This window comes from Zea mays, chromosome 6, assembly GCF_902167145.1.
Source record: "Zea mays cultivar B73 chromosome 6, Zm-B73-REFERENCE-NAM-5.0, whole genome shotgun sequence".
NCBI classification, from domain to species: Eukaryota; Viridiplantae; Streptophyta; class Magnoliopsida; order Poales; family Poaceae; genus Zea; species Zea mays.
The window spans coordinates 9,933,124-9,954,908 of record NC_050101.1 but is presented as its reverse complement, the minus strand read 5'-3'; the positions used below and the strand labels follow the sequence as shown (position 1 = coordinate 9,954,908).

The following is a 21,785-nucleotide window of genomic DNA, read 5'->3' as shown; positions in this document are numbered from 1 at the left end:
CTCTATTTTCCTTAAAAACTTAAAGAGGTATTATCGACTAACTTTTCTGCACATTGATGGTCCTAGGAGGTTTGGCACGAAGCTTGTAGATACAATGTTTTCTGGGCTTGGTATGGAATGTAAAATATGGGATGATGCAGCAACTATTCTTGCTTGGCTTGATTCTCTTCGGGTTATCAACCCACTGAATAAAACGAAAATCTTATGGGCTGAAAAGGTACACCACAGTTTAATCCTCAGATCTTTTCGTCCCCTCTTGTGGTTGCTTATATTTCTTAAATTGATATATATTTTAGTGTAGCACCGGTGATGGTCTTGGGGCACCTGTTGTCAGTATCCAAGTCGACTTTCCCAAGTCAAATGAAAGATCAGAAGCTTCAACAAGGGTACTTATGTTCTTTCAATTCAGTTAAGAGTTAAATTTATTGCATATATGGTATTCATGAATGTTGATTATAGGTATGTTGTCGTGTTTCATTTCAGGTCGTTGTCCAGGAATTCAACGCCATCTATGAACCAGAATTCTTTGTTAATGTCCTGTACATCTACAATGTGTTTTCCGCTTTCCAATTTCAGCATGATAGGGTAAGTAGTTAAATGCTGCAAACATTGGTAATGAAGAAAGGGATGGATACAATAGCCAATAATGCAAATGATTTCTCAAGTGAGACTTTTTAAAAAGTTTTATATAGTAGAATAGAATTAGAATGTTTGCTGTTCTTACCATAACCGTCTGTATTTTTTTTGTTTGCTAACATGTTAGGCTGCAATACTGGGTGCAGCATGGGTGGTAGCTGGCTTGATTATCTGATTCAAGGTCTCATTGTAGTTGGCACCATTCTGCATGGAACAACCCAATGAGCCTTGTGGGTGGCAAGAGAACCATCAGAGTGGAACTTGTGCTTAAATATTTCACTTGCCCGTCACAATGTTGGCGCTGGGCCCCAAGGTACAAGGCGCCAAGTGTTGTTATCGATGTGCATAGCAGCACACTTAACACGGTGCAGTAGTTACTAGGAAGAGAAGACGTTGATGTTGCAGATGGGTGGGATCAACACTCTTGCTAGTTCTCTCTTGGAAGCCGTGGCCTGATGGGTGGGATCAAGAGTTTCATGCTATCTCCTTTAGCATGATGATCTTGACCCCTCTAGCTGTCATGACTGGGTGGCTGATTTCGGTGCCTCCTACCACACCACTCCGGACGCTGGTATACTCTCTTCTTCCTATCCACTGATCCACCTTGCCTGTCCACTCCTATAATTGTGGGCAACAGGAACATTCTTCCTGTCATCTCTGTCGGGATTCGGTTCTCCCTGGGCCCTTTCATCTTCGCAATGTTCTTGTTGCCCCACATATCATTCAGAATCTTTTTTCTGTTTATCAATTTACCACCGATAATTCGTCCACCAAGTTTGATACTTTTGGCTTGTTCGTGAAGGATCTCGCTACTCTGTCTCCTCAGCTGTTGTGATAGCTCTGGGCCCCTGTACACCCTGTGTCTGCCTGCGTACACCTCTCCACATCTTGCTTTCGCTCGATCATCACCTTCATCCTCACCGCAGGTGTACACCCTGACTACTTGCACTACATCTAGTACTTGGCATTGTCGTCTCGGCCATTCCAGCTTGTTGTGTTGTCCAAGCTATGTAGTAGTTTAGTCATTTTTTACTAGGGGCACCCTCGAGCATTTTTTCCACGCCTGCCGATTAGGTTGTTATTGTTAGTGTACCCGTTTAGGGTTTGGGGTTCTACCCCGTGTATTTACCAATGGCCCACATAACACAATCTATTAATACAACTTCCAACCCCTCATTAGGGCTAGGGTTTCCCACATGGTATAGAGCTAGGTTACACAATTTTTTTCCTTTGGTATCTTCAAGGCATTGTCGACTACGGCCTCCACCTTTGGCACTCTTCCAACCATGAGCTGATTGTCTACACCGCCACCGACTGGGACGGATGCCCAAACACCCGCCAGTCAACCTTTGATGATGCAGTGTTTCTTGGTGCTAACCTCAACTCTTGGTCCTCCAAGCGTCATCCTGTGGTGTCCCGCTTAGAGATGGCAATGGGGCCCCGATCCCCGATTCCCCACGGGGAATTTCTCCATTAGGCGATGGGGAAGGTTCTAACCCACAGGGATGTAAACGGGGACGGGGATGGGGAAACATTCTCCATCCCCGTTCCCCGCGGGGACCCGTTAAACTAATATATGATGATGTTTTCATGTAATATAAAATGATAAAATTAAATAACTACATTGTTAAGAGATAACTCGTTGTACAAATATGTTTATTTTGATGTACACATAATAGTTTCTTACATCTGACAATGTGTATAAGTGACAATGTTTCGGGTGAACAGTACCACATCTCTTCCAACCATCAGCCCTAACCCTAGGACGACGACGCCCAAGCTCTGGGTCATGGTCCTAGACCTCAACGTACTACCTCCGTAACCCTAATCCCAACAATTGCATAGTTGCACTGCAGTTTGAAGGGAGAGGGCAGCTTAATGTTGTTGCGGTGCGACTGTCTGAAGGGTAGAGAGAAGCGACGGTGGCCTAGGGGAGGAGGAGCTCGGTGGCCTGCGGGCCTGGTGCAGCGTCTGTACTATGGCTGCCTACCTGCAGCGACAGCCTGTGGGGAGGTGGAGCTCCGGCGGCTGTGGCATGAGAGGAGGGGATATGCGACAATTGTGGCTTGGCGGAGAGGTAAGGTGGAGTGGCTGCAGATGAGGGGAAGCTCATGCGACTGCGGGGGAGGGGGAGCTCCGGCGGCTGCGACGTGAGAGGAGCGGAAGCTGTGGCGACTACGGCTTGGCGAAGAGGAAAGCTGGAGTGGGCATAACGTCGCCTCATGGACGTCCTAAGATGCCAATGCGACGCCTTAACCTGCAAAGTGGACGGCTTACGCTTACTTCAATGCGACTTGGACGCCTTACCATCTTGGGGCGCTTTATCGCTAAAGCGACGCTTAAGCGTTGCTTTTGCGATGCCTTAATGACCATGGTGGAGACCACGTGGGGCTGCAATCGAGAGAGGTCGCGGGTGGGTGGGGGAATCGCGTGTGGCGCAGATGATCGTGCGGAAGCGGGCAATCGGGTCAAGGGATTGCAACGTGTGGAAATGCGTAGAGGTTTGCAATCGAAGGGAGAGGGAACTGAGGAGATCGCACACAGGCGTCGCAGGATGGGGGTGGATGCTTGGCCGTGGGTCCATGACACGGGAGAAGCTTGGGCCTCTGTTTACAAGTCGTCTGACTAATCACGATTAGTCGGGCTGGTTGCCTGAAAGTGGCCGATTAGCTGGACGACTCGATCAGACTTTCTGGTCATCCAGATCGTCCGATTAAGCGTCCAGATCGCCGATTAGGCGTCCGATTAGAAGGTTTCTGGTCGTCCACTGGCGCTAGAGTTTAGTGGCGGCTAGGGTTTATTATTGGGCTTTATTGTTGTTTCGGCCCATCTACAGTCACATAAACTGCTTGCCTCCCCTCACCAAACCCTGCCTGCGCCCCTCTCCAAGCCGTGGCGGCTACGGTCCAATGCAGTCACCGGCAGCCGTCCAGTGCAGTAACCGATGGGTGCTGCAGTCCACCCGCACTGGCTCCACACCCACTTCCGGCATCTCCAGATCACCGGCGTCGGCTCTAGACCAGCACCAGTGACAACTTACGACGGACAAGATGAGCTCCCCTCCTCCCCCTTTTCTATCTTATTATCAGTATGTCTGCAGTATCTAGTTCTTGCCTTCTTGGTTCTTACCATCACATTCACATCACCGGTGTTCTGTTCCGTGACTTCTGTCTGCTCTACAGCTCTAGTCAATAGACAGAAGACCGGTTAGGCGTCCTAATCGTCGCCCTAATCGCGATTAGGCACTTGGTCGGTCCTCTGGATCGACCAGCTGGTCGCCCGACTTGAAAACAATGGCTAGGGCAGATGCCAGAAACCTCACACCCATTAGCCAGGATACAACTTGGAGTACATACATATCTCTAATACTAACAGTAATTCATTTATTATTTTTTATTGGGCCAACGGAATGCTTAATTACACTGTATGCTGGGTAGAGAGGATTGGCATATTCATGCAAATCATCCTGCAAGAAATGTTATGGATTGCTATCCTGATTAATGCAGGTACTTTCTTCTCTAAATCGGTTCAATAATTTGGGAACAAGACTTGTCTCCAAACTGAAGTATGCCCTCATCTCCCCTTTCTTTTTCTGTTCACACTGTACCTTGCTTGTACAAGTTGAATAATATTTTGAACATAATTCAAGGTACATGTCTGCTAATCGTAAAAAACTTATTTGGGATTTGAGGATTTATCATTTCGTCATTAGGATACCATCACAGAATTGTGAAAGGAAAGAACTTGCCATGGTATGTTCTAATGCTGAATACTTTGCCTTGCATTTTTTTGTTCAAGGGAGACATCAATACCATGATATTTATGTGCACATAAGTTCTACAGATTAAGTGCCCAAATTCGTGTTTGGAACGGATGGACACCAATTTTCCCTGTACCCGACCAGAACCTGATAAACTGGCCTTGTTTAATTTGTTTCAAGTTTGAAATTATGCAAGAAATATCCTGTAATATTGTTTCAAAATCTCAGGCTCCTAAAAAATACAAAATTAAATGATCACTGGCTTAATGTTTTCAGAAGAAAAGATTATTCTAATAGGTTTTAATTATTGTACCCTCTCTATTTAACTTCAATTGGTTGATTAGTAGCTATTTTCTTTTACCTTGAGCAATTATTGTAATTGCAGGTTATTGATGCTGGGGATGTATTCATTCAGTCTAAAGATACAATTGACGATATTTCTCGAACACAAGAAAGCAATTCCTTTCTTGATCACATATCAAAAAGTCTTCCTAGTTATTTTTCTGATGATCTGTTACTCGGTATCCAGTTGGATGAGCTTTATAACCAGTTTGAGCTTGGCCTTACTGGGTTTCAGGTCAGACATTGTGCATAGTTTATTGTTCCGTTTTTTGGTTATTCAATATCTATATGAATCAATAATAAATGAATGATTGCAGGTGAAGGTATTGTTGCCTGACAGACATAATGTTTCCTCTACACTGATTAAGCTTGATGCTTCCATTGCACTTCGATTGTGTGTATTCCTAGATGAACCAGTGCTAAAACAATTGGAGGTAACATTTTGAAGGACAGTGATTTATTATTTTTTTAATGATCTATTTTTGGTTTATAGCTACGTAAGTGTATACTAAAGTTTGTTCACCCTAGTTTTTGCAATGTGATTTGTCTGCTTACATTATTCTTGCCATTGTAAGTTTATGTATTTCTGAACTGTTGTTTTGGCAGGTCGGTTTTATTGTGTCATCTATTGATGCATACCTCTCTCAGACAATGTACAGTACCATTGTTAATTTGCCTAGAATGAAAGAAACTAACCTTTTCAAGAACAGCGTATTTGATAATACCAAGACACATGTACCCAAGAAATTGGCCTTGAATGTGTCTGTGTCTCTGAAGCTCGCCAAGTTAGGTTTACATGTTGACCTTGATGGTAATTTTGAGGAAAGTTCTGGTCTCATTGTTGGCATTGAAGACATTGATATCAGGTTAATAATTGGTTACCGATTTTGCAACATTGAATCATGACTATTTTATGTTCTTTTATATGAGTTGCTGCTGTGATTTCTAGGTATGCTATCTGTGAATTGTCAGATCTTTCTCTTGCCATGAAGACGGTCAATGTTACTTTCAGATATTGGAAGGATAAATCAGATTCACATGTGCTATGCTTATCTGGGAACTTAACACGATGTCCTGAAAATTCTGTTGAAACTTGTTTGGATCTGCATTATAGAACTCACAAGCATGACGATCAAATACATCATGTATACCGGCTGATTTTATGTGATGTTGATCTGCATGTTAACCCATCTGTTATTGGTCAGATAAGGATGTTTTTAAGAAAACTTGATTCAGGACCTTCAATTGGCAGTGATGTTGAATCCACAATGATTGGTCAGAGTTCCATGAAATCCGGGGCAGCTAATGGCATACTTCCCATGTTCTTTTTGTCAAATTTATGTGGTGCAGATGGCACTGTATTCGCAGGAGTTTCTGTTGACCACTTCCCATTTTTAGTTGCAGATCACAGTTGTGGATATAATTTTGGGTGCTTAGGAACTCAAAATGTTGAAGCACAAGAAAGTTTATACTCAAAGAATGAGCACTGTCATGACACTTCAGGTTTGAATGGTTATCATGCATCAGATCTCACCAGCAATACATACGGTAAAACCCAGCGTTCAGATTGTTCATCTGGCTCATCAAATGACCCCAAGAATGCCAGCAGAACTGTTCTGGATCTATCACTTATTTCTGTTAGAATACATTTTCCTGAATCATGTGGTACTTTAGTAACAATAACCATTCCTGAATCGATATCAACACTCACTTATTTTGATGCAAGCTCATGGGACTTACTATTGTCTGCTAACAATTTGACTCTTGCTTCACCATGGACTCCACCAAATGTCAACGAGCTGGTCTGGGGCACAGCTTCACATCGCAATGCTAGTGTACTCAACGTTCGAGTTAAAAAGGACTTACCTGCACTGTCAACCGAAGTATGTGTTGGAATTCAAAACGTTTGTTGTGTATTACCATCCAAGTTACTGGCTATGTTTGTTGGATTCTTTTTGTTGGATGATTGGAATCGTATTGCAGAACAGGAATTCCTTGTGGCAGATAACAACCTTGAAGGCTTGAGAGAATCACATGACTGTGTAACATATAAATTTGATATCAGTGATTGTGTTGTATTTTTTCCTGTGGAAGAGCAAGGTTTATCGTGTCTAAAGCTGGAGGTTCCACATTTTTTCTGTGAGTTCATTGCGAACGGAAGCTCTGTAGAATTTGCAAAGCGTATCCCCAAAGAATTCTTCAGTTCAGAGTGCATAGTTTCCAGAAGAGTTGATGTCATCTGCATATATGCAAGAAATGCATCCATATCACTTCTAATTGTAAGCGACCAAACAGATTTTATGCTAAAGCTTGATGAGAACGTTCCTAAGAGAATCCATTCTCTTATTGAAAAGCTTGATGCCGACGTATGGATTCAGGTTCCTTGCAAAGATATACCATACTCGCAGCAGCCTACTTCACCTACCTCCGTTATGAGCAAAATATCACGATGCAACTTGATTGCTGAAGGTACCAGATCATTATTGAACTTGTTTTTCAACTTCTTCATATGTATTTTTGTAATATTAGCTTTAACTTTGTCAAATCTTATGCAGATTTATATTTTATAAATGGGATGGAGACAGTTATTGGTGTTGTTGACCAGTTGATTTCGATCGGCAATGAAAGTAAAATGTACAAAGGCAATGCCTCACAGTTTTTAGATCATAGAAGTTTCTGTGAGGGCAACCCTGATCCTAATGAGTGTACCAATCTCACTATTTCGATCAAGGATCTGATGATTCTCTTGGGCCAGTCTAAAGCTAAAGGTCTGGCACTGGAGAGGATTGCCACTGCAAACATGGAGTTTGATGTTTCTGCTGTACTAGTTGGTGAAAAACCAGAGCGCATAGACTTTGACGTTGTTTCTTTAACACTGCAGTCACCTGGTGGTTACACACTCATCTCCATTGTTTCGGATGGGCCACTATCTCCTGTTTTTTTCAAGTTTACAAAGCACCATACTGGACAAGATGAGATATTACTAAGTGTACCCCTTTTTGAGATCTGGTTATATTTACAGGATTGGAATACAATTATCAATCATTCCCATTCATACATAAAGACAGAAGTAAACAGTATGCCTGTGGAGCATGCAGCTGCTTTGTCTCAGTTTCCAGAAATGGTATCGTCACCACTTATTGCATCAGAATTTGGTTCACCAGATGACTTCAACTTAGTGGTAACATGTGAAACTATTTCTGGTGTACTCCATATACCTATCTGGGGGAAAGAAGAAAATCACACAAGCAATCACATGGGTGTGACTCCTGCTTCTTTTCCAATGGAAGTGGGCACTCATGAGACAGATGATATTCAATATTGTGAACCAAAAGGTTGCAAGTTTGTCACCTTAACTTTTGATACTAAACATTTTGTGGTGATGTCAGGTGATAGCTGCATAAATTTTAGATGTGATTTAGAGAGATTGAAGGTATTGCTGGAAATGATTCAAGAGAATAAGGGTACCTCTGTTCCATTTGTGCATATATCTAAGGTTAAATCTTCTGGTTATGTTCGTCAATCAGAAAGGAATTTGGAACATCTTTCTGTTGATCTACAAGCTGAATACATGGATGTTAGTTTTTCACACCAGATATTTAACTTCTGGCATAACATGGAACTCAAATTTCCTGCTGCATCATCTGCATCCTCTTTTTATTCTGTGGCATTCAAGGCAGGATTGAGGAAAGGGTCTCTTCTGCTAAGCGATGGAAGGGTAAGTTCTGTAACAGTGCTGCTTGTTCCTTTACTAAACATGAACTAGCTGCTTGTTAAATGCTGGAAATGCTTGCTTCTGGTATGCGCATGAATAAATTTTTTTGAGAGGAAGCACATGAATAGCATTGGAAATTGATCTTATGCCAACATTCATAAGATATAAAAAATTCAATGATATTTCTTTATAAGACAAGTGATGGAGCAATATAGGGAGCGGAAGAAAGACTTGCACATAGTTTTAATCGGCTTGGAGAGGATTTATGACAAAATACCAAGGAGTGCTATATGGTGGGTTTTGGACAAGCATAAAGTTCCAACGAAGTACGTTGGACTCATTAATTACATATACAACAATGTTATGGCTAGTATTCGAACATGTGATGAGGAAACAATGACTTTTTTTTCTGGAATACGCAGGAGAGCTGCGCATCTTTGTATTAATAGAAGAAAAGAAAAGGGGGGGGGGAGAACCCCAATACAACACACACACCACTAGAGACTAACTACGGATCACCGACTAAAACATGGAAGAAACACGACCCACACCGCTGTTTTAAGCCAGCAACTCATCGACTTGGAGGAAGGACAAGGCCTTGGCACCAGTCATGGACCAGAGCACCGCCTCTTCCCTAGCCATCCTAATGGCCATGACCAAGTTGGGATTACAACCATCAAAAACACACCTATTCCTATGCTTCCAAATGGTCCAAGCACCTAGAATCACTAAAGAATTGAAACCTTCTCTCACAAGATCCGATGCCCGGGAGCTGCTAGACTTCCACCACGACTCAAAGGATTCCTCATGAGCTGGATACAGATCCCGCAGCCCCACTGAATTAAGAAAATCAAACCAGAACTGCTTAGCAAAAACACACTTGACCAGCAAATGATTTATGGTTTCAGCCTCTTGGTCGCACAAGGGGCACTGCTCTGGTCGGTCCAGCCCTCTTTTTCTGAGCATGTCAGCAGTCCAGCACCTATTATGTTCCACAAGCCAAATAAAGAACTTGCACTTCCCAGGAGCCCAAGATTTCCACACCCGCTCTGCTGGTTCGAATTGAACTGAACCAAGGAATAGAGCATTATAAGCAGAACTAGATGAATAATCACCTGAAGCGCTGAATTTCCAAAAATGACGATCCCTTATTCCAGGCTGGAGCACAACAGCATCAAGTACTTCACAAAGTTCCAGGAATTCAGCGATGACTCTGACTGAGATTGCCCCTTGCACATCGGAGAGCCAATGGAAATTAGGGAGAGCATCTTTGACCAACCGACTATTGGCAAGACGCAAAGGCACCAACTCAAACAAAGCAGGAGCTATGTCCTTAATACATCTCCCCTCCAACCATCTGTCCTTCCAGAAAAGGGTATTAGCTCCATCACCGAGCTTAGTAATAATGGCTGCAGCAATCAGATTTTTAACCACCTTACAAACATGAATGGGGAAGTCTGCCCAAGGCCTACTGGGGTCTGTTTTCTGCAGCCACGACCAGCGAGCTCTCAAAGCCCAACAGAGGTTCTTTAACTCACTAATCCCCAGACCACCCAACTCCTTGGGACGGGTAACCTTAGGCCAAGCCAAGAGGCAGTGACCACCACAGAACTCTTTCCTACCCCTCCAGAGGAAACCCTTCCTCAGCTTATCAATTGCTTTGATGGCCCAAACAGGAAGGTCAAGTGCCAGAGCTGCATAAATCATCTTAGCCGTCATGACAAACTGCACATGAATAGCTCTACCAGCCTTGGTCATAAGTTCAGCTTTCCATCCTGGCAAAAGGCTGGCCACTCTATCAACAATGGCCTGAACCTGGTCCCTTGTGAGTTTCTTGGAAGACAAAGGCAAACCGAGGTACTTACAGGGAAAAACTAAAATATTGCATGGCAGCAAGTCCTGTAAACAATTCACCTCTTCTTCCCCACAGCAGATTGGAAACACACTGCTCTTCTGGACATTAGTCCTTAGACCTGAAGCTGAACCAAATAAATGAAGAATATCCATAACCATACTGATATCCGGGGCAGTAGGACATAGAAATAACACTGCATCATCCGCATACAACGAGAAACGGTGCTGCATACTCCTAGAAGAAAGAGGCTGAAGAAACCCTTCCTCAGAGGCTCGCTGCACAAGCAGATTCAAGACATCCATTACAAGAATAAACAACATAGGCGATAGAGGATCACCCTGCCTCAGTCCGCGTTGATGCCCAATACATTCCCCTGGCAGACCATTTAGTAAAATTTTGGTAGAAGATGAAGCTAACAGCCCGCATATTATATCACACCAGAGCTGTCCAAAACCCAGTTTTTTCAAGACCTCGAGAAGAAAGGCCCATGATACCGAGTCAAAAGCCTTTGAAATGTCAAGTTTGAGAAGGATACGAGCCTGCTTCTGACAATGTAAGAATCTGGTCGTCTGCTGGACTAGCATGAAGTTGTCAAGAATAAACCGTTTTTTTATAAAAGCGGTTTGATTGGGGGAAACCATACGTTGCAGCCGGTCTGCTAATCTGTTAGCCAACAATTTAGTTACCACTTTCGCGAAACTATGAACCAGACTTATTGGGCGGAAGTCTCTCACACTATTGGCCCCCTCCACCTTGGGCAGAAGAGTGATGAATGCTGAATTCAGCGAACCCAAGTTTCTGAAATTTCTGGCCCAAATGCAGCGAATGGCCGCCATAAAATCAGCCATGATGACCGACCAACAACTCTTGTAAAATCTACCAGTGAACCCATCAGGACCCGGGGATTTGTCCGAAGGGAGGGCCTTAATTGTATCCCAGACCTCCTCCTCCGATACAGGCGCATCCAGGGCAACGAGGTCAAAGGATGGCATCCCAAGAGCATCCAGATCAACTGTAACATCCCTTACTTCTGCAGTTCCAAGTAACCCTTGATAAAAATTAAATAAGGCTGCTGCCTTTCCTTCATGGGCAGTCCAGATTTGCCCATCCTCTGAGTGTATTGCTGCAATGAAATTCTTTTTCTTCCTGAACCTTGTTTGTGCATGAAAGAGAGATGTATTAGCATCCCCATCTTTGAGCCACCCAATCCGCGATTTCAACCTTGCCACGGTACGAGAGATAGAAGACAGGGCAAGGGAGTGCTTCTTGAGCATGTTCCGGAGCCACAATTCAGCAGGATATAAAGAGCGGTTGTCCTGCGCAACCTCTAATTGATGAAGGAGCTCCCTAGCCATCTCCAGCTGCAGCTTAATCTTCCCAACTTTTTTGTCATTCCAGCCCTGCAAACTCCTAGCCGTTGCCTTTAACTTCTTAGCGAAGGTAAGTAGAGGGCACGACCCTGCAGGAACAAACACCCAAGAATGGGCTACCACATCAATAAATCCCTCCATCTTAGGCCAAAATGCTTGGAAATGAAATCTCCCTTTTCCTCTGCTGAAATCATGAAACCCAAGCAGCAAAGGGCAATGGTCGGAGTCATCCGTGGCTGAACTCTGGAGAAGAGAATCTGGGAATTGTTCCTCCCAATCTGTTGTGCAGAAAACCCTATCCAATTTGACCAGGGTAGGATTAGAGTGACCATTCGACCATGTATATTTCCGGCCAACCAACGGAATTTCATTAAGGGCCAAATCATTTGCCCATCTCCTGAACCTGCCCATCATGGCACGGTCTAAGTTATTATTATTCTTCTCTTCCTCCCTTAAGATCAGATTAAAATCCCCCAGCACAAGCCACGACCCAGTACAAAGAGCCCTAATTTCTCTAAGAGATTGCAGAAACTGAATCTTCTCTTGATTCCCTTGCGGACCATACACACATGTAAGCCACCAAGGGGGGCTGGTGCTTGAATGAAAGTTCACAGAGACGCTATGACCGTCCACCCTGCTACTAGCACAAATACCAATGCTATTTTTCCAAGCCACCAAGATGCCACCACTAGCACCAACAGAGGGTAGGAAGACAAAATTGTCAAAAGCTGGACCAAGCATCCGCAATACAAGGAACCGAGAAATATCCACCATTTTAGTCTCTTGAAGACAAACCACATCAACTCGAGCAGAATCCACCAAAGTACGTACAACATCCTGTCTAGCAGACCCATTAAGACCTCGCACGTTCCAAATAAGAAATTTTGAAGGATCCATAAGAGATGAAAAAAGAAACGACTACCAGGGAGGGACCCAACAAATCAGCAGATTGGTCCGCCCTACTTCATGATTAGAATAGTACTAAATCAAGGACCATCTATGAGCCCTTACCCTTTTGTCTTGGTGATAGATGAGGTCACAAGGGACATACAAAGGATATCTCTTGGTGTATGCATTTTATGGACGCTGTAGTGGTAGTTGAGGAAGTCGGACATAAGTAAACAGGAAAGGAAACTGGAGTTATGGTAGGAGACCCCGGAGTTCAAAGGTTTGCATATCAGAAGATGGTCTCGTCATTTCATGGCGTCCGGTGGTGGTGCTTTGCCTCGGTTGCTGGATGTCGAGCTTCATGGGCTTCCATATCATCTCTGGAAGATCCGTATGGCGGAACAACTTCTTGATGAACACCGCACTCATAGAAGAACAAAGCCCACTGCATGTCCACATAGTGTTTGTCCTCCTTACTTTTTGCACTAGCCAAGATTGTGGGCTGATAAGAGCCTGAAAGTCTCTCATCCACCACCTCCTCTGGTGTTCTCCACAACATCTCAACTACGGACTTGGCTGTCTTTGGCTGTGCTTCACTACTTGCCTTAAATTGCAAGGTTGATTGTCTTTTTTTGGCTGCTGTACCAGAACTAGGCTTGGGCTGCACCTTGGATGCTTGAGACTCCACAACAGATGTATCGTTCGCCTCATCTTCTGCTGCCACCTCCACCACTTCATCATCTTCTTCATCTTCATCCAGAAACATTGGTCTTTTTCTCTTGTTTGCCTCCAAATAACTTGTCATCTCCTTCCTTAATCCACTGCTAGCCTTGGGACATAACTTTGCATCTCCGTATGCCCCTGCCAAATGTTGCTTTAACCTCTTTATCCCTCCACTAACAACCTGACCACATAGGGTGCATTCCACCTTATTTTTATTTTGAAGATCTAGCCGAAATCCATACTTCCACCCTGGATCAGTAGACTTCCGTGGCTTCCGGGTAGGATCGCTCTTCGGGTCATACTCACCAGCCACAAAAGATGGAGCTTCATTTGGAGAAGAAATTATGTTGTCGCTACTCGCTACTCGATGCAGTCTTGACACTTGACAGAAACCTACTCGCTGCACAGTCTTGAGTTCTTGACACTTGACAGAAACCTGAAAGTCTGAAACCAGGGGAAGCAGGGGAGGAGGAAGTGAGAAACATCATTCTTGAGTCTTGACACCTGAGAGAAAGCAGGGGAGGAGGACCTACCACTCTACCAGTACTAGGGAAGAGATAGCAGCCGCGCGCCCAGGGAGCAGGCGAACAGCAGCCAGCAGCCGCGAGCTGCAGCCGCGCCCAGGGAGCAGCAGCCGCGCGCAGGGAGAGGGAGCAGCCGCGCACACAGAGAGAGAGAGAGCAGTCGTGCGCAGGGAGAGAGAGGACCCGTGCGCAGGAGCAGCCGCACACACACAGAGAAATTTGCCGCGCGCGCACAGGGGGAAGCCCAAAACGCGCGCCTAAAGCCCAAAACACGCGCCAATTTGGTCAGCAAACCCTAGGTCAGGCGTCGTCCAGACGCCTACTTCGCCAAGGCGGACGCCTACCTCGCCAAGGCGGACGCCATACTCATTCTTATCTGGGCGGTTTCGACGCCTAGCAAAAATCACCGCCTGGACGCCTAGGCGTCGCTTAGGCGATGCCTTTTAAACCATGCCTGTCACTGAAGAAGACGTGGACCTGTCTGTGTTCAAGATGAGAGTTTGGTGTGCTGGTCCTGAGGGACTGCCCTCGGCCGTGGACCTCCATGTGGAAGAGTCGCCGGTTCATGTGGGGGATGTGCCTTCGTCCACGCGCAAGGTGGTCTACCCTGTTCGGTCCTGGTGTCTCGCTCGGACCGTTCGTCGGTGGAGCCCCCTCCCCCGCCTTCTCCGCCGTCTCTGGCCAGCCAATGGTCGTGATCGCGGCTCCGGAAGCCGGCAGAAATGTCGTTTCAGCTCCCAGCCCCAGTCTTCTTTGGTCCGTGCTTCGGTTCATTCGCACTTGGGACCGCGAGTTCCTTCGAATTCGGAGCATGGCGGGCCAATCGATGCCCTAGCCCTCTCGGTCTCTCTGGTTGATGGGCTGGCAGCGTCTGCGTCTACAACCTTCTGGGCGGCGGTTGATGCTTCGTTTTCAGATGCCTGTTGGACTAGTTGATGCGTCAGCTCTCCCAGCCTCTTCGGTTACAGAGCTGGCGGCACATGTGTCTACCAATGTCTTAATTGCACCGGACGTTTCTTCTCCGCCTCTTCGTGACCCGCCTGGCCAGCTGCTTTGAATAATAACTCACTTCAGCTTGTCGTTGCCCCTGTATACCTGTGTCCAAGCAGCTTTGCCTCGTCGCTCCGCGTTGAGCAAATCCTTGGAGATTTTTTGGTTGAGGAAGCATGCCTCCCCTGCGATTTTCTAGAACGCGACACCCTTGGACCTCCCTACCTGTAATCTGGATATGGTTCCATCTAGAACCCCGTGTTGCAAGCCCCTGAAGGTCTATTCCAGAAGAAGAGTTTTATAGCAGCTCTGGCAACGTTTGTGTTGATGACTCCAATTTGCCTTCTGAATCGCTCAAGTCAAATCACCTCAGATCTTCCTTCAGATCCATTGTTACCAAGTCTTCAGAGCGTATCTTGTCGGCTCCTCAGGTTGTTAGACCAAGGGTTGCAAACTCCTCTGCTGTTCCTCCACGTCGCAGTTGGCGTATTGCTGGAATTGGCGTCGAGAACTTGGCTGCTTTCAGCGATGGTCAGACCAAATTTAGGAAGAAGGTGATGAGGGTCGTGCACGTGATTGATGAGAATGAAGGCATTGATCAGGAGGCTCTAGATCGTTATAACAAGTTCATTAATAAGATTGCAAATCGTCTGCCTAGCTGGAAAGCCGACCTGCTATCCAGAGCTGGAAGGCTGACTCTTGTTCAGTCATTTCTCACTTCGATGATGGTTTATTTAGCTATGGCCATGGACCTCCCTTCTTGGGCTCTTAAGGCTATAGACAAAATCAGGAGAAGTTTGCTTTGGAGAGGAAGAAAATAAGTTATGGGAGGGCACTGTTTGGTGGCCTGGAACAAGGTTACCAGGCCAAAAAATCTTGGAAGCTTGGGCATCTCCCACCTACAACATATGAGTTGGGCCCTTAGATTGTGTTGGCTCTGGTTACAAAAAACTGATCCTGACCGGCCCTGGACAACCTTCAAAATTCATGTGCACCCTCAGTTCATGCCTTCTTTTCTGCGGCAGTTTCATCTGTGGTGGGCAATGGCAGGAATACTCTATTTTGGACAGATAAATGGTTAAATGGCCAAAGTTTGCATCATTTGGCACCTCATCTTGTTAAGCTGGTCTCTTCAAGGGCTAAGAAGAGGAGTGTTCATGATGCCCTCACTACTGGGAGCTGGGTGCAGGACATAAGAGGGGCTATTACTGTTAATGTGCCGACTGATTTCGTCTGGGACCTTGCTGCAAACTGGATTTTGCACCCGGAACAGGAGGATAAGCATATATGGCTGCTCTCTAGCTCAGGAAAATATACCGCCAAGTCAGCATATGATGGTTTCTTCATTGGCTCAACAACTTTTAGGCCATGGGGGAGGATTTGGAAAAGCTGGGCTCCTGGAAAATGTAAATTCTTCATGTGGCTTGTGGCGCACGGGCGATGATGGACCGCTGACCGGCTGGCGATAAAAGGCTTGCCTCACCCTCAAAGTTGTCTGTTATGTGACCAGGAGGAAGAAACTATGAACCTTTTGTTAGCATCCTGCATTTTTTCAAGGGAAGTTTGGTTTAATATCCTGAAACTGTCGGTTGGCAGCATTTCACTCCCAGTCTCAGCTCTACTTCCTTCGATGACTTGTGGGAGGAAGTAAACTTGACCCTTAATGGTCCTTCAAATAAGTTGTGCAAGGGTCTGAACTCCCTTATCATATTAGGGGCTTGGGTCATTTGGATTCATCGCAATCGATGTGTCTTCAACGGAGAACAGTCTAGCCCTAGCAAGGTCATCAATGGTCAAGGATGAGTCTAATCTTTGGTGTAGTGCTGGGCCTCGCGGATTATCTGATATCCTTTTACCTCAGCATTCCAATCGGTGATTTGGTCTCTAGTCTGCATGATGTAGGGTCAAATCCTTCTCTTGTATAAGTGCTCCTAGACTATAGTGTGTGGTTTTGTGTAGAGTTGTACGAGGTTTTTTAACACCTTTCTTCTTAATATAATGATATGTAGCTCTCCTGCGTATTCGAGAAAAAAGAACTAAAACTGAATACATCTTAGCTTAGGCACTACTACACATTTGGAAGGAGATGCTAGTTTGGAAGGTCAAGTAGTGTCTAGGAAGGATGCGTTTTGGCCTTTAGGATCAATGTTGTATCTTGAGAAGATGTTAGTCTTGTGCTTATCCCAAAAAAAACGGATGCCTTGTCAGCCAGGGATTTCCGGCCTATTAGCCTAATTCACAGCTTCGCTAAATTGGTTACTAAGTTGCTAGCTAATAGGCTCGGCCCCCACCTTCAGAATTTGGTGGCTGCTAACCAAAGTGCTTTTGTGAAAGGAAGATCGATTCATGATAATTACATGATGGTGCAACACTCTATTAAATCTCTTCACAAAAAAAGAGTCTCAAGTTTATTTTTAAAATTGGACATCTCCAAGGCTTTTGACTCCGTTTCTTGGGCTTTTCTCATTGAGGTGCTTTCTCACCTTGGATTTGGAAATATTTGGCGAAATTTGATTTCGAATTTGTTGGCTTCATCTTCCACTCAAGTGCTGCTAAATGGGTCTCCTGGTCTTCCTATTAGGCATCGGAGAGGGCTTCGCCAAGGTGATCCCCTTTCCCCCATGCTATTTGTGCTAATCATGGATGTCCTTAGCAGTATGTTTCTGCTAGCTGAAGATAGGGGGTTGCTCCATAACCTTCAGGAAGGGAATGTCCGAAACATAATTTCTATTTATGCCGACGATGTGGTTCTGTTTGTTAAACCTATAGTGGAAGATCTAAACTGTGTTAAGGTAATATTGGACTGCTTTGGTTCAACGTCTGGACTGGTGTGTAATATGAACAAGAGCTGCGCCATCCCAATTAAATGTAGTGACCAAGCTGTGCAGCAGGGTTGCAACCTTCTTCTTTGCAGCTCGGCGTCCTTCCCTTGTAATTATTTGGGTCTCCCAATATCAGATAGAAAGCTCAGAAAGGCAGCTCTTATGGACTGGGTTGAGAAGATAGCAGATAGACTCCCCAATTGGAAGGCTCGGCTACTTAATCTCGCTGGCAGGACGACATTGGTGCGTTTTGTTCTCTCTGCCATCCCTATTTATCTTCTCATTGCCATGAGTATTCCCAAGTGGGTGATCAAATCGATTGATAAGATTCGCAGAGGGTTCTTATGGAGAGGCAGAAAGGACGTGAATGGAGGTAACTGATTAGTCTCTTGGGATGTCGTTACAAGGCCGCTTTTATTTGGTGGGCTTGGGGTCCCAAATTTGTATTATCAGAGCTGGGCACTGCAGGCTAAATGGTTGTGGCTGGAGAAAACAGATTCAAACAGGCCCTGGCATGGGCTTAAGCTGCCTGTGCCGTTGCAGGTCAGGAAGTTCTTTCATGCTTCGGTTATTACTGCGGTGGGCAACGGAAACAGAACTCTATTTTGGACTGATAAATGGATAAATGGCGGCTGCATCAATGATTTTGCCCCTGATGTCGTTTCCAAGGTTGGTAAACTTATTGTCTCCACTAGAACAGTGGCCCAAGCTCTTGGAGGACAGCAACGGATCAATGACATCTTGACACCTCTTTCCTGGACGGGGATCCGACAATTTTTGCTGATTTGGGATGTTGTAAGCAATATTGTGTTAACACAGGAGGCGGATATTCACACCTGGCTGCATACTTCCTCTGGTCAGTTTTCTTCTAGGTTTTGTTACAGGGCTTTTTTATGGGAGCTATTACTTTTGAACCTTGGAAGAGGCTTTGGAAATCTTGGGCTCCCCCAAAGTGCAAGTATTTCTTGTGGCTGGCTATTCGGAATAAATGTTGGACTTCAGATAGATTGTAGAAGAGAGGTCTGGACCACCCAGTGTCTTGCCTACTCTGCGATCAAGCGCAGGAAACCATACAACATATTTTGTGTACCTGTGTCTTTGCAAGACAGTTCTGGCATTCCATCCTGTTCGTGTTGGATGTAGGTAATCTCTCTCCATCAGGAGAGGAGACCTCCTTTGCTGATTGGTGGCGAAAAACAAGTAAGAAGATTCATAAAAGCAAGAGAAAGGGCATGAACAACATCATCATTTTGGGGGCCTGGTGTTTATGGATCCACCGCAACAAAGCTGTCTTTAATGGGGAGACCCCTTCGCTAAGCTCTATCAGATGCGTCTTTCTTGATGAGATTGGGTGTTGGATTACGGCTGGAGCCAAGCATCTTCAGAGTTTTGGCTTAGAGCTTGCGCGTAACCTTCACAGGGTCTAGGGAGTGGTGTGAGTTTTTTGTTTTGTTTAAGCCTGCTTAGGGCTTTGTACCTTGGTCCATTTTGGACCTTTTTTCTTCTCTAATTAAAATGATGCGCAGTTCTCCTGCGCTTTCGAAAAAGAAGATGTTAGTCATAGAATCAAAGCAGGACAACGGAAGTGGCGCAAATGTCTGACGTTCTATGTGACAAGAGGGTACCATAGAAGCTAAAAGGCATGTTTTAGAGGATATCAATTAGAGTTTCTATGTTGTATAATGTAGAATGTTGGCCTATAAAAATCCATCATGTTTAGCAGATAAGGATTGCGGAAATGCATATGTTGTGTTGGATTTGTGGCCATATAAGACGGGATCGAGTCCGAAACGATGATACACGTGATAGGTTAGGGGTAGCATTAATTGAAGAAAAAATTATCTAACACTGATTGAGACAGTTTGGACATGTTCAATAGAGACCTCTAAAGGCACCAATCTACAGTGAGATCCTAAGGTGCAATAGTAATGAGCAGAGAGGCAGGAGAAGACTGAAGTTGACATGAAAAGAGACAATAAAAGGATACTTGAAATTGAAAGGATGGAATATACTTAAAGATTTAGCCTCAAATTGGAGCGAACAGAATACAACTATCCACATGCCTCTGTTAGAGTGGACACACTAACCAGTTCAACCCAAAAGCTTAAGCTTAAGTTGATGAGAGAATGTAGTCAATCTACTTATATACTTCAGCACCCCACTCACGTGCAGCCAGAGAGAATGGCGCAAATGTGGAAATAAATGGGTGGAGGCACATATAAAGTCTCTGCCAGGGTTCGAACTCGAGACCTCTGGCTTTGATACCATGTTAGAGTGGACGCACTAATCAATTCAATCCAAAAGCTTAAGCTGATGGGAGAATGTAGTTAATCCACTTATATACTTTAACAACCTCAACCTTGATTTGTGGCTTCATTTGGGTGTTAACTCTAGCCCACCCTAACTTTTTTTGGACAAAAGGCTTTGTTGTTGCTGTGTATTGACTTCGAGAAAATTGTGTAATGAAACGCTAATGTCAGTTATGTCATAATGTAAATACCACAAAATGGAAACTAACCAGTAGCTATTTAAGACATTAGATTGTATGGCTAATTTTGTAATCAGAGATCACTATATATGTTTTTAGCTGAGACCAGCATGTTGCTGATGTATTTTGATCCAAATAAGAATTTGGACCATCATATGTGATCAAACACAGCACAGATAATTATGTTTGCTTCATTAATTAATGATATAATTAGGCTTGAAGTATCTTGAATTCAGTAAATGAAACAGGTCCATACATGTTTTCCTGAGCTTTTCATACATCAATATGCTGACTTACATAATGTTCTGTTCAAGCTATAATCTGCTCTTCATTTTTCTTGGCAATGGTTTTGACAGTGGAGCAGTCATGGACCTGTAATAGAGACGTTATTGAAGAATCTAACTGTGCAGTTCAGTCAAATGAAGGATAGGACAGAAGTGTCTGCTTTTGTTGACCTTTTAGTAAATTACAATAACATTGATAAGGTAAAATGCTACAACATTCCTGCCTCTCAAAATTTAGTTATGCTAGTTCTGAAATAGCAACTTATATATTTGTAGGTTATGTGGGAACCTTTTGTAGAACCCTCAAGATTTCAGTTAAATATGCTAAGAAAATGTGGTGATTGTGGATTGGATATATCACCCAGTACTGATGTGTGTTTAAGTTCAAGCAAGCAGCTTAATCTGAATATATCAGAACCCTTAATTGAGGTAAGTGAGTGTGATTTTTCTCTTGACATGCGTTGTTCAAGAAAATGAAATTCTCTTGCCATACAGCAAATAGCTTACTTCATTCCAAAAATTGTAAGTCGTTTTGGCTTTTCTAGTTATATGGCTCCTGTTATGAACCTAGATGTATGCTATGTCTAGATACATAGTAAGAATTGTGTATCTATCTAGAAAAGCTAAAACAACTTACAATTTGGAACAGTAATAGTACTTCTGTTATATATAATTCCTAGTGATATTGGTAGTAGTTTAACTGCCAGCAAAAAAACTCGATCCGTGGAATGAATATTTGGGTTGAGCATTTCTACAAGTATAACATTTGAGTACAACTCAAGGCCAAACATTTTTTTTTCTCTCGAACACACAAGAGAGAGCTGCACATCATTATATTAAGAAAAACAATAGATGGCCTAAAATAGGCCGTTACAAGCCGCTGAAGTGGTGAGAGTACAGAAAAGGGTTACATGGTAGTAAAGAAAAAAATACACAACCCAATCGGGGCCAAATCTCATCCCTGGTGCCCCTGCCAAGAACCACAACCTAGCCTCTTCTTAATGTCTTTAATGATCCTTTTTTTTAGATAATGGATAAAAATATCCGGCTTTCACCTCATTACAAGACCGGTAGCTCCACCGTCTGCCCCAGGCCCCAAAAGGGAGGAACAAACCTCCAAAATGTTACTAACCTGAGAATTGATGGTTATTACCCAGTCCCTAAGGACTATTATATACATATAGATAGTGGGCCAGGCCTAATGGGCCTTAACACCCCTCCTCAAACTCAAGGTGGAAATGGAGGATCTGAAGCTTTGAGTTTGATCAAGTGAAATTGATGTTGTGCTCTTGTTTGTGCTTTGGTGAAGAAATCTGCCAACTGAGATTCTGAGGGCACATATTTAAGATCAATAGTCTTCTGCTGACAATGAGATCGAGTAAAAGATG

General features: G+C 44.2%; 1 protein-coding gene across 3 annotated transcripts in view; it reads left to right on the top strand.

Annotated features, from left to right (window-relative positions):
* Positions 1 to 21,785, top strand: part of LOC100384121 (uncharacterized) — an 86,413-nt gene that overhangs the window by 24,885 nt on the left and 39,743 nt on the right. For all 3 annotated transcript variants that reach the window (XM_008649944.4, XM_008649943.4, XM_008649945.4), the window contains 12 exons: positions 67 to 217; positions 297 to 386; positions 484 to 585; positions 4,143 to 4,201; positions 4,286 to 4,388; positions 4,782 to 4,973; positions 5,056 to 5,172; positions 5,345 to 5,604; positions 5,688 to 7,207; positions 7,294 to 8,456; positions 20,470 to 20,598; positions 20,674 to 20,826. In XM_008649944.4, the coding sequence (XP_008648166.1) occupies positions 67 to 217; positions 297 to 386; positions 484 to 585; positions 4,143 to 4,201; positions 4,286 to 4,388; positions 4,782 to 4,973; positions 5,056 to 5,172; positions 5,345 to 5,604; positions 5,688 to 7,207; positions 7,294 to 8,456; positions 20,470 to 20,598; positions 20,674 to 20,826 (4,039 nt within the window). The remainder of the gene's footprint in view (positions 1 to 66; positions 218 to 296; positions 387 to 483; positions 586 to 4,142; positions 4,202 to 4,285; positions 4,389 to 4,781; positions 4,974 to 5,055; positions 5,173 to 5,344; positions 5,605 to 5,687; positions 7,208 to 7,293; positions 8,457 to 20,469; positions 20,599 to 20,673; positions 20,827 to 21,785) is intronic.